Raw genomic sequence first — 13,711 nt, 5'->3', positions numbered from 1 at the left:
TTGCAAATTATAACACTCACATTATAACCTCTAAAGGGGATAATTTATAAAAGCAGTGTCCATCAATTATAAATTTTCCATGACATTAATAAAATGGCAAGAACTAATTATGATGACTTCTGAGATGAAGATGCCTTGGACAAATCATTAATACTTTGAAATGGTATTTTTTAAAACATAGCAGGTTCTAATTATGACTGAAATGAGATTATGAAAATGATCACAGAAAGGACATTAACCTGATGAGTTCCACAGTCTCTGAGTACATGGTGTATGGAGATTTAGCTTCTAATGGATCTCGCTCCATAGCGTTCCCGCACTCGATGAAGGAGAGGGCAGCATCAGCATAATTCACTGCTTTGCCGAACTTCTCCAGCTGAAATAGGAATGACATCGTCAAGAAAATCCTTCAGCTTTAATTTCTAGGTAGACAGATCATAATACGAAGCAACACTAAAATTAGGATGAAAGCAAAGTGACGCTGGTAGTTCAGAATGAATTCATACAGTAACTAAGGCAGGGTCTATGTTTTTACCAAATCTTTTCAGGTAGTGTATGGTCATATGCTCCACAGAGGAAAGTCAATGTATGGCCATTGACATGCACAGATTTACACAGGCAATGAGGGACACTAAGCATGTTTGAACAAATCCATATTGCTCCTCGACATACGAACTAAGTTTAAATGTCACTACACAAGGGTTAAGTAACAACTCCATGCCATTTGTCAGATGTCACATTCTGCGTTAACTGTTGACCAAAAAAAAAATCTCATCACTTGTGGGATGACTGAAAGAGCAGAAGAAAAGCCCAGGAGAAAATATAGCACTGCTAAATATTTTATTTTACTAGGATTTTATTGCAAAAGGTTTTAGCCCTCATAATGGTTGTGATTAAACTGACTTAGACATACTGATTTCTTTTTTTATGTGTAATGAATATTATATATGACATTTTTATAGTAAGTATTTTATAATAGTATTTAACATTTTCAATTTTTGATAGCTGGATGTAAGAATTCTACTAATGTGGCATTTGATATAAGAGATCCAATATACTTGAAATAATTAAAAAATTTCTTTGTGTATCTCTATCAAAATATTTTTGATGCATCTGCACATGTTTTCCATTCGCAAAAGAGAAGCCCATCCTAGCAACATATTAAGCAGAACAATTTGTATTGGTCCAAGGTAACAGTATATTTGCCTTTGTGGTTACTTCTAAGCAATCTTTAGTTCCCTCTGCATACCTTTAATTTCAAGTTCTGCTCTTCTGCATTGATTATGTACAAAGCCTTTGTGTAATTGATAGATATTACCTGAGTGATCACAAAAAAGTAAATATTTCTAAATGTTTTCTCTCTATTCCAATGGCCACTTCTCAGCATATTCTTCAAACTTCTTGCTTCAAGTCTTCCAAAGACATCTTTTTGTGGTATAAAATAAAAGGAATCTGGCTGCAAGCATATTTGGTACAGACATACAGTTTGAGCCAGAAATGGGATCCAGTCCTGCCCTTTGCTCCATTCTGACTAGTGGAGTAGGTGGAATTACTCCAGCTCATCACAGCTCAGCCGAGAACAGAGCGAGATTTCCAAGATCTCTTCCATATGGTACAGTCAGTTGCCACTGCAGCAGCCCATCCAAATTAGTTGATTCCTTACTGCCATCCCGGACAGGGATAAGTTTTCATGGGGTCACTCCCATAGGATGCAGAATGCCCTGCCCTTCACCAGAAATCTATTTTCCATACAAGCTCAGGAACAGCACTGCCACAAATCTCATTACCATTTGCTGACACATTCTGAGGTCACATGCATTATCTTTCTAGCCACTGCAACACATCTTTCAGTGCTGCATGTGCTTTGTCATGTCAGCACCAAGTAACCAGAAGCAATTATTTCCATAGGACAACAAACACTATGGGATTGCACAGCAAGAGTGTTACATGGAGATAATTTGTGTGCAGCTGTATTGGGTGGAAAAAAAAAAGTTGAGACCTAAATACCAGAAAGAAAAAGCAGATACTTTGTTCATGGATATTTATGTCTGCCAACAAGTTGTGTTGTAGCGGATGGCCTCGCATTCCCGTAAGAGCACTCGGGGTGTCAAACTGCATGTGACAGGCAAGGCCTGCCTGCAGGCAGCAGCATGATGTGCTGTGCCTGCTCCTTTTAGTTCTGCTTGAGAAACACCCCCGATTCCGCGAGGCATAGTCAAAGGTAAGAGGACGGGAGACAGGTCAACACTTTCTGAGTGAATCAGGCTGTGGAGGGAAGTGGATTGACATAGCATGTCGAGATCATCAGAAGCCTGAGCCTGTAAATATTTGCTAGCGTGGAGCAGGCATCCCTGTGCCAGAACCATGTGTATTTTCTTTAAAGGTCAATCAGCTGTGGGAGGTGGTGTCAGTTTGCTTCTGCCAGACTTTCCTGTGTGCAGATGTCAGGGCTCTGGCTGAACATGCTCTGCTGAGTCGGGCTGTAGGAATCAGTGCAGGCCACCTCCTGTAAACGGGCAGGTCGGCAGGGATGGCTGCTAACCTACTGACAGGCATGGCAGGTTGCCAAAAACCTGAACCCACCTCCCACAGAAAACACACTTGGTAACACTATGCCCCAAGTCAAAAGGGAGCCTGGAGAGCTGGAGCAGGCAACTTGACATGTCAACTCTCTTTCAGCTCACCAACAGCAGAGGGAGAGACATTTTTTAAAAACAATTTGTTAGTTTTATTTTTTAAAAACACAGAACAGGGTTGGTTTTTTTGTTGCTTTTGGGTTTTGTTGGTTTGGTTTTTTTTTTTGGCAAATGCTGCTTATTTCCAAGTACAAAATCTCTGATGTGGAGTGACATGCAAAAACCTCACAAATAATAAAGTGAAGGTGGATAATCACCCAGTTCTTTTTCAGTTGTGATTTTGGGCAAAGTGAATGGCTACACTCCATTTGAGACATCTCAGTGTAAATAGAGGAGTCAAGTTCCACTAAGCCTGCCTAAATGAGCTACTGTTCTGCACTCTGTGTAGTGTACAGGAGCAAAGTCCCTGCCCTCAAAGCAATGGCTATTAAAGGGACTTCAGCGCTAGCAATAGTTTGGATTGAACAAACTATGACAGAATATAATCTGTCAGATTAAGTAGTTTCATCAAAGTCAAAACACTTCACAAAATTAGGCCAACTTTACTGGAATTTCATCTGGGGTAAATGAGAAAAAAAAGCTTTCCCAGCATTGAATACCTCATTACAAGATTTTTTGGGAAGAAGCATGTTGAGTCTTTATTTACCAGCCTAAAATCATGCAATAAAAATTAATGTACTATTTAAAAATCAATTGTTGCAAATTTTAAACAATTGGATTGGAAATATCAAACAGTTTTACCACATGATAATGGGGTGGAGGGTGATTTGCCTTTCTTAACTTGCTGTTATGGAATATTTCAACACTTTTGGTTTAGGCTCAAAGTGAATAGGAAAACAAATTTCAAATACACATCATCTTTCATGAAATTATCTTACATCTTTCATAAACAGCATGACTATTGCTCCTCCTCGGAAGGGATATCAGCTATTGTAAGGAGCTTCTATTTTTGGGAACGAATTGTTAAAGGCTAGGAATGGTGCTCAGGGTTTGACTTCTTGTGGACAGTGTGTTTATGGAGTACAATTTGAAGCATGCTTTAGTCAACAGCAGAGTTCCTCTTGGTTTCTGAGCCTTTAGATGACATTTAGAATGTACATTTTTGTAACACCCATGTCCATAGTGGAAAGAGACAAAAACCTCCTGTGATAACCTACCAATGCATCTGCTTTATGCTTTAGCTTCTTAGCCTCTTGCATGTAATAATCCGCATTATGAAGCCTAAAGAGACAAAATCAATTATTTCAAGTCTTTGTTTTCATACAGTTGGACAAACATTGTTTGAGAAAATTGCTGACTGCTTCCAAGAACAATTTTGACATATACACTCACTTATCTCTTTAAATCTTAACCTGATATTAATCTGAATCTGCTGTATGCAAAGATATGATGGGTGACCAGAATGTAAAATAACTAGCTGTGGAAACCGGCCACCCAAAGGACCCATTAATGTGTGCTGAACAGAGGAAAAGAAAAAAATATTTTAAACTAATTAAGTGTAAGAAGTTTCCATTAGAGGAGCTAAAATAAAAAAAAACGAAGAAGAATTAGCATGAACCAACATTCACGATCTGAAAACATTTATCAACAGTCTTCATTAATCAGTGACAACAGTTAATTTGTAAAGATTAAAACTGTGTGTGCCTTTGTGCAGCACTATCCACATGAGTGCCCAATGCTAGCGTTATAATCAAAGATACTCTCTTTCACTGGGAGCTCTGCTTGCATGAATATCCCGACTACCTAACATACAGCTAGTACAGAGATCCGATAATACTTACACATCATCGAATGTTATTTTGGGTCTTCTGGGCTCAGAATTCCCATTGGAAAGTGTTGGCATTGCAGACCAGATGTCTGATTCTAGATGGCTGGTGTCAAGAAGAGTGTTGGCTGTTGGTGTGTTGTGAGATTCTTCCTCCTAGAAAAAAAAAAAGACTGTTATTAACTCCTCATAGTTCAAACAATTCCAACAGTTCCAACAATATAAGTGCTCACACCCACCCCCCAAAAAAAACCCCAAATAAACAAAAGGCTAAGGCACAAAGTAACACTCATATATACCCAACTACATCCAGGTTACCTCACAAAACCACCCTTCCATCCTTTATAACATAAGCCTATTAGATTAATTAGGCAATATGACTCTACCGCTGACCCCTCACCTGAACTCATTAACTTACATCCTTAGGTGAATTCAGCCCGGATATCACAGTGTTACTGATTAGAGACACTGGTTGAAGCAAGGGTGGGGAAGTCTAATGCTGAAGGGCTGGATGTAAATTCAACTTCATACATTTTTTTTTTTTTTTTTTTTTTTTATACTATTGTTAGCTAACTGTTAAGGTGTCTGAAAAGTCTGCTTGGATTCCAGCAAGGAATGGTTTCCTCAACCTTGCTACACAGAACACAGAGAAGAATGGAAAGCAGAAGCCAGGAGTTGTGACTCTGTACTGTTTAAAACCAGAAGTATAACAGAAATATTTAAATCAGGCAATCGCTGTTTGCAAGCTAGGTCCACAACCAGATAAACTAAATTACAGATGGTCCAATGAACTAGGGAAAGAAATCTAACATATTTTAGAAGAAAAATATTTCATGTATCAGGATAGCAGATAAACCAAGGATAAATCTGACTAGAGATGCTGGGAGTGAGAGGAAGTGGCCCTGCTGTTTACATAGCATTGTTTATTTGCTGACATATGCAGTTCATTTTGGCATTGATTTCAGTTGAAGGCGTGTGTATTACTCTCGCAGCTTGAAGTGACACAATGATATCAGAAAGCAACAGGGATGAATGAAAAAGGTGAAGTGATTTGTCACCTACGATCCAATGCAACTTATGAGTTTTACTATTACAGTGCAGGGTAACAACCTCTCACAAAGCAGCGAACTGTGAAAAATGGGGCTGTGCATGTCCTTTTCTGTGGCAGAATTTTCCTGTCTTTTAATTTTGACAGTGATACTAAGATACAGTTTGATACTAAATGATGTTTGAAACTCCAGAGGGAGGACTGTTTTCTAAAATGGGCCAAAACCCTGAAGTTTCCCTGTTTGACCTAAAAGAGGATGACAAACTGATGTGAAATTGTACTTATTTTTGGTGAATTTGCTATGCAGCTTCTAGTCTTGGTACCTTTTCATGTATTTTCAGTAAAAAAAAGATCCAAATCTGGTGAAAAGCAAGCAAGAGAGAATTGTCTTTGTGAAAAACTTTGATGGGGAGATGGCCCTAAAAGAATGATAAGGTTTTTTTTTGAAAAAAGCCTATTTACGTGGTATCTAAAAGCTTAGCTACATGATTCAGGGAGAATAGGTGCAAATAAATCTTACTGCTGGAAGCCTGTCAACCTGAGAGAAGGTATTTCCATGTTGAGTGTGCTATGGACAGGTAGCTTTTTAGATTTCTATTGTCTATTTAGTTTAGGCCACAATATTCAGTATAACTACAGTGCTTAATTCTGGCTGAGAATTTGGGGCAATTATTTAGGTGATGGATACCAAAATTCTTGAAGTTTTATTTTCAAAATGCTCGTGTTTTAACTACAGAGTTAAGGGGATAATTGCAGCTAGTTGGTGGCTGCAAAGGTTCTCCTCTGAGGTTCTGGGACCAGGTGTTTCAAGGAGCAATATACAACACCAAGTAGATATCTGATGCTGACCTAAAAATGGAACTTGCAAGAGCTGCTTATGCCCAAAGATCCACTTCTGCAAAGATCCACTTCTCGCTGCTCTTGAGTGAGACTACATAAACATTTAAAAATAGATACTGGAAAAAAAAAAAAAAATCAAACAGAACAAAGCTAATTTTATTTTATCATGTTCAATTCCAGCAACTGAGGTCGGTTACTTACACATATTCCTTTGGGGTTGGAAGAGGATTTATTTTCATTCTTTCTGTGTTTAGAAACAGAGGAGGAAGAGCTGCTGGTCTGAGAGGTGTTTGTGATGTTGGTCTCTTGGCTGAAGGAGCTGTTGTCACTGCTGTGCCGTCGGTGAACAGGCTCGTCCAAGAGTGGGGATAATGGAGGAGGGAACAGCTTCTCTTCTCTTTTCTTTGTCACCTTCTTCACTGAGCTACCGCTGCTCCTGGGACATAGATAAATGTCAGCTGTACTTCAAGAACCTTGGTTAATCCTCCATAGCACAGAGCTCTAGATTTTATTTACTGAGAAGCCAGCTCTACCCTCCATGTCCTAGGAGCTAAGTCAAAAGGAGACATGGAGTGAAAACAGAAGAGCTATCTCTGCCTTTTCAATGGCTGCAGAAACCTCCTGCTCTGGAGGACAACTTCCAGTGCATTAGTACAAATTGCACCCAATTTAAATGCTAATTTGAGTCAGCCTTCATTTGAGAGGTCATAGAGGCTCTGACTCAGCAAAGTGCTGGAAAGTTTTATGCATGGAGTTAGTTCCTTTGACATCAAGGATGACTATTTATGTGTTTAATACTAAGCGTCTTTTTAAGAGGTGGATTAGGGCCCACGTAAGCAACCTTTGCAAAAAAAACGTAACAGCACATGGCATGTGAACAACAAAAAAAATTATAACTACAAAAATGATAACCATAACAATAACAAGATAATAATTATTTGACCTCTAGAATAAAACCAATGTTCAACACTATATTAAAATGATACATTGTAGCTGGCAAAAGCCCTTGAGCAAATATTGGTTGATGAATTGAACGTGATTCAGAAAATGAATGTGGTTTTGACATGAAAGCTCAAGTAATATGATAATCTATTGTCTGTTTTATGTACAGAAATTTTTAGCTGGCTAGAAATGGCAGCTGCGATACACAGTAAAACCAAAAAAACCTGCTAAACTTTCTCCCTTCAAATCCATTAAAAAAGAAAAAACAAAACCCAACGCCCCACTGATGGTTTAACATGTTAATCTACTCATAGATTTTTATTTTAGGTACTGTCCTAACTCAGTCAATGAAGATAACCTGAATTTTAATCTTTTGTTAGACATCTAATATTGCACTACATGATCATTTGCTTTGCATGGTTATTGACTAAAATTTCAATAACAAATTAAGTCAACAAGAATTTATGTTTTGTTCCCAGTCACTTTCAGTCAGTGTCAGGAATTATAGATCTACTTTGCCTTAAAGTAACAAGGGAAAGAGGAGAAAGAAACATATGTTTCCTTACTCCTCATTCTGGAGCTCTCTCTCATTCCAGTCTGGCCTCTTTGCAGTTTCACCACCAGTATCAATATCTACACCTGCTTTGGTCATTCCCCTACTTAGGGCCTTTGGTGATACAAAAACATTTTAGCCTAGGAACCAAACTCCCCACGCTTCAGGTGTTATAGCTCTTCTACTCAAATCTCTTTTAATTAGATTGCAGAGGTAAAATATCTTATTTAAAACTCTGATATTAAAGATCTTCAGGCTGAAGACATAAAATGAGTTCAGCATTCATATTGCCTTATGGCAGGACTGGTATGGATCTGTCCTGCTCAGAAAACACATGGGCCTGAAGAAGATCAAAGGAAAGCAACCAGGTTGGAAGAGACTGGTAGTTCTTCAAGGAGACTGATTTTATGCAGATGTGGTCCTGCAACACATCCTCCAAGAAGTTCTCACTCAAAGCCTCATCTGTTAGCTTTCTTACCCCCAAAGAGCATTTTGAAACTCAGACAAGTTACCATAGCTAGAGCACAATAATATTCTGAGCTTTTTCCAGAGGAAAGTTTTCCAAAGGAGGGTAAGCAGACGCAGTTAATGAAATAGCCAGGAGCAGAACCCAAACCCTCTGCCTCCCAAATCTGTGTCTTACACAGGCAACCCTGAACATGCATATTTAGGTGGGAGCCCAGAGTGATGTGGTTCTCCATGCCTCTCTGCATGGAGGTGTTTGGAGCTCTTCTTTCTCCATGGTACAACTTTACAAAGGGAAAAGCAACTGAGTCTGGCAGATCTGTCTCAAAAGTGTCTGAAGAAAAAATGATTGTGAGCTATTGGTTAAGTCCCCTTTTAGATCTGACTGTGCATGACTAGTGGGGTTCCTCAGAAGATCTGTGGCTATTTCCACACTACTGCAGGACTCTGCTTGCACAGTCTACCACTGCATGGTGAAATTTAAGGCACATATAAATCAGTTGAAGGAACATTCCTCAGCTGCTAGATGGAGTGGGAAGGATTAAGACAGTAGCAGTGTAAGAAAAAATTAAGGCATCTGCAAGTACCATGGCTAAAACGTCACCAGTTCACTTCATCTTTGGGCTTAAACATTAAATGGGGCAAACCAAGATATAGGTGCAGCTACTCAGCTCTGGCACACAAGTCATTCTGTGGGTGGGAAGACAACCACAAAGGAAAATGCACTTGAGGATATTTTTTTTTGTCTACATAAATCAAATTAAAAAGAAACCCACCAATATAGTTATAATTCTGTCTGTTTTTTTTTTTTAATTTTATTTTAATTTTTTCCTACTGCCCACTTAATCCTATGAGTTTTCATATGAATTAAGCTGATAATTTATTTAGCAATGTTACCTCCCTCAGATTTAAGCCAAAGCATTTATGTTAACAATAACCTCCATGAAATAGGTTGTTACCAGCAGTTAACCAGATTGTCACTTTGCTTTGGGCTGTTAATGGGCTAAGAAACTGGTCTTTGATTGCAGCAATCACTAATTTTGAATGAATTTATTACAATAATTACCGAGACTCAATGGTTTAATTTGCTGTCATGATTGTTAGTTAAACTATATTTAAAATCTAGGGAGAAACACAATAAAAGCACAAGGAAAAAATACAAGCAGAACTGATGGTCTTGTGGCTGCGGGGTTTAATCTTCGTGTCTGAAAAGGCCAATTACCAAGGAACGAGAAGGCTCCCCATCTGCTTTTTTTTCAGCCTGGTTTCTTTTAGGGCAGAAAGCAAGCAAGCTGGCAACAAGAGGTCAGTGTGTGAAGGAGAGAACTTCCATCTACTTTCACATTTCAAGCTGTCTTTCTTTGCCCTTTCTTTATCCACTCCTTGTGGTATGCTGTGGTATCTCTGGCCTATTAGTGAGACAAAGCCATTGTCTATACCAATCACTTGGCTTTCCTTTGCCTCTACTCTCCCTGTCCACAATGAAATGCTGCACATTGACGGTGTATCTGATTTTCTGCAGGGGGTTAGCAGGGAAAGGTCACTCCTGCATTAGCTTGGACCATATGGCAGCAACTGAATGAAGCTGAAGTCATTGTCATAGGTGTAGAAGGCTGCCTTTGCCGTGAACGAACCCCAATGAACACTGTTGTGACTACCCAAGGGAGCGCTAATAAACATTTCCAAGTACAGGTGCATCCTTAACTAAAGGTCAAACAAAAGGGAACAGGAAATCTTGAAAAACAGGCTGAAATGCTTGCCTCAGACAATCTTCTAGCATGCCTGTTAGATGGCAGGCATGTTTCACTGGTATGAGTCTAGTTTCAAATTCAGACTCACAGTCTGCATCAGCAAATAACTCTGTGTTGTTACAAACTGCCAAATGTTGGCGAATAGCGCTTTGTCTGGAACTGGGTCTACCAACCAGGTATTCAGACATAAATGGTATTCAGTAGCACATACAATTAATGCTTAAATTAAAATTGCTCTGGCAAGCAAGTAAATACATAAATAATCCTCTGCTGCAAAGTGGGCAGCTGATCTGACAAAAATCCAGCCTCACAGCAGTGTTTCAAGGTATTACTCTGAATTCCTTGGCCAAACCAGAGTATTATCTATTCCTTCAGTTGCTATGAAATATCAGAAATAAGGAAAATACAGTGGCAATAGTTTGAATAATTACATTTGAAGTGTCACATCAGATTTAGGAAAAGACATCATCCCCAGAGCATGTGAGGGAAGGAGAAAACAGAGAGATAACTAGTTGTTTATGTAATGACTACATAATACAAATTGTCTTTTTGGTTGTGCAAATGGCTTTTAAATTCACAACTGAACATTTGAAATTTCTACACTCAGATTGTACATGTAGTCATAGAAACTTGTGGAAATCGGGCATATAACTGTCCATATTAGACATGTAACCCTTTAAAAAACAATTATGCATCTTTGCTTGCTTTATTGAGCCCATATATTTAGGGAAAGATTATGAGAGAAATGTATTCAAATGCCTAAAGCATAGGTAGGCAGTGAGAACTGCAAAAGCACAGGTGTGGCCTATCTGTCACTGATTCCTCCAGACTCCTGAATGCCTCCAATTTTTGGCCCAGAGATCATAGTCTTCTTGTCAAAATGCTCTTGCATTTATAAAAAAGCTCAATGGAAAGTCTCGGAAGTCTGCCTTGGGGAACCTGGTTTATTGGTACAGCGATCAAGTTCTAACAGGAGAGCTAAGGTTTCTCACGAGTGAAAACATCCGCCATGGGATGTAACACCTTAATGATGAACATCACACCTGTAGCTGAATCATCCTCATTTCTCAAAGTCCTTACACAGAGACTTAGGAGCTCTGACAGAAAACACAGAACCTTTAGGACTAAAGGAGCAAATGGCAAAGCTTGCCTTTTAACCTTTTACCACTGAAGTGTTATTTTCCCCCATGCCCTTGAACCGTGTACTTTCAGCTTTCCCTTTCTTCTGCCTCCTCTCAAAAACTCCACTTAACCCTCCAGAGAACAGAACCACTCCTGACTGCTTAAAAACAATCCGGGGCTCTCCAGAATTTGTTGTCACACACTTCAGCCAGATCTATATTTAGTTGCATGTCTCTGGGAGTTGAAGACCTGAATTATCAAACGACATTGCATTTGTTTCACGAGAACTCAGAAGACACTAATAACAAATGCAGTGTGACCCAGGTCTCAATCACTGCAGTGGAAAAGCAGTCAGAAAATGTTGTTTCAAAACTTGAGTCAGATGAGAGGAAGAGCTAGCATATGGAAATAACTATTGATGGACACAATTATATTTTAACAGAGAATACTAAAGATTTGAAAGCTCTGAGGAATCAAATTAATGACCTGGAAAACAAGCTCAAATTAAGAAACATCAGGTTGGGGGTGGATCCTTAGGGCTTACTGGTGACAAGAATAGAAAGATTTTTTTAATGGATTGTGGAGGTGTTGGGGGTGGATAATCCTTGAGTCCCTCTGCAATATATCTCTGCTCATTGTATTTCTAGCAGTGACAATCAGGCAACACCCATCATGATGTTTATCAAATGTGTAACATGTTACAGATCACATTGTAACTTTCAACTCATCTGCCTTTTCCAGATTCCAACTGATTTTCTCAGTGGTAGAATGAGGGGTTAGTTGAAGGACTGAGGTTACTCTCTAATTACACCAGTACAAATAAAATGATGCTCAACATCCTTTATGGATTTGAAAATTTGTGTGCTATTTCCTAAATGATTTTTCAATCAAAATTTATCTAAATTTAAATACTACTACAATCAAATTGTTTCCAGAAGCACATTGTGGGTTTGATTCTTTGCTTGTTCTAGTGCAAAGCAGAAAGAAGTGCCTCATCTCAAAACTGTAAAAGCACAAAATTGATGACAGAAGGGAGTTGGACTCTTTGGTTATTTATAGAATGTTAATCTTGTGATTATACTAATCAGAATCATTATTTACGTGGCGCCTGTTTGCTCAAGTATTATAGCCATCTCTCAAAGACACTCTGAAAGGCACAAACTATTTGATTATATGTCTGCTGAAATACAAAGCACGTATGTTTGAAATGTTTAGGATGGTCACCCTGATATTTCTGTATACACAGTTAAAAAATAAGAGCTGTTGAAGTGAAGTCACTATTTTGTTCAATAAAACTGAGAATTGTCTCTTATGAAAACAATTTTAGAAAATAAATTCCAGGAAATCAAATAAAACCCACTTTTAGTAGGATTCTCTGGCCACAAAGGTTAAGGATGATGGGGCAAGAAAGAACATTGAAAGGATGCAGTATGGGGGTAGAAGAGTACACAGGGATTGTGGTGGCACTCAGAATTCCTGTAGTTCATCAGAAGGATGAAGGAATCTCATCCAAACCCATGTGGATCCTCCTCCTGATGGATGGGAATAGCAGTGCCGGGTCGCTTATGCTTATGGGCTGTAAAGCCCATCCAGTTCTACAGCAAAGGAATTATGTGAAAAAAAAAAAAAAGAACTTACTCTTTAGTGGTGGTTAATCTGTGATTTGGTATCGGAGAGATACAAGGTGGGAGCAGGCATGAAGCTGAAGGGTCCTCCAGGCGCTGCTTCTTGCTTTCAGCAAAGGTATCCAGGCTTTCTGTCTGCTTTAACATAAAAGGTAGAGCTTGAAAGATCCAGCATCTATGCACAATTTCACTTGCCATTAAGAGCTCAGAAATCTCAGTATTCCTTTTACAGTAGCAGCAGTTAAAATACTAGTCTAAGAGAAATGAAAGTCACCTGAAATGAGGGCTAAACATGCTCCAAACACATGACATGAAGTTATATAACAAGTGACACCACCAGATAATTAGGAAGCAAAATGTCTCATGTGCTATGGTTATCTTCTATAGTGCACTGGAATTTAATTAATAATTCAGATGGAATGACTTGATAGAACCAAATTTTACTCAAGTAAATAGCTTTTACTCATTGACTTAATGGAAGGTGATGGGAAAACTTCTCTGAGTAAGTATTCCTCACAGGACTAAAAGACTACAGGACTGAGCTGGGGTAGTCATTAACAGCGATAGTTCATTTAAAATTTGCTTTGAAAGATTCCCTGATGCATGACTTTTGTGCCTGAGTTAGGATGATACAAGCAAAGCTGATTACTGCTCTGTCACTGGAACCTTCAAGCCCACTAGTAGATGGCTAAAATAAATCTTTTAATAGCAGGATTTAGAAACACAAATCAGGCTCTCCCTACTCTGTTTTAACTGTTGATATACCCTCAAGTCATCCTAATTGTTTTTTCCCCCCTTGGGTAGCAGAGAACAATTATACAGCAAGTGAACAGGCTGTTTCAGAGTGTAGCTTATGTTTGTACAATCCAAGAGCAAGATTTGTTGCTTTGTGATTCAAGGGCCCCGCTAATGAAATTATGAGGTTCCAACTTTCATATGCCCCCCCCCCCTTTTTTTTTTTTCC

The 13,711-nt window shown here is 38.8% G+C and overlaps 1 protein-coding gene across 5 annotated transcripts in view; it reads right to left on the bottom strand.

Moving 5' to 3' along the window:
- The window catches only part of AFF2 (AF4/FMR2 family member 2), a 292,387-nt gene that overhangs the window by 18,592 nt on the left and 260,084 nt on the right, over positions 1 to 13,711 (bottom strand). For 3 of the 5 annotated variants that reach the window (XM_026848360.1, XM_026848362.1, XM_026848364.1), the window contains 5 exons: positions 12,761 to 12,885; positions 6,491 to 6,725; positions 4,418 to 4,557; positions 3,794 to 3,857; positions 240 to 376 (listed from right to left, as the gene is read on the bottom strand). In XM_026848360.1, coding sequence (XP_026704161.1) covers positions 240 to 376; positions 3,794 to 3,857; positions 4,418 to 4,557; positions 6,491 to 6,725; positions 12,761 to 12,885 — 701 coding nt within the window. The remainder of the gene's footprint in view (positions 1 to 239; positions 377 to 3,793; positions 3,858 to 4,417; positions 4,558 to 6,490; positions 6,726 to 12,760; positions 12,886 to 13,711) is intronic. The other 2 variants (XM_026848361.1, XM_026848363.1) reach the window with 1 other exon arrangement.

Source organism: Athene cunicularia, assembly GCF_003259725.1.
Source record: "Athene cunicularia isolate RWA chromosome 4 unlocalized genomic scaffold, athCun1 chr4_part3, whole genome shotgun sequence".
Classification (NCBI taxonomy): domain Eukaryota; kingdom Metazoa; phylum Chordata; class Aves; order Strigiformes; family Strigidae; genus Athene; species Athene cunicularia.
The sequence above is the reverse complement of the archived record's forward strand: the minus strand, read 5'-3'. Positions and strand labels throughout refer to the sequence as shown.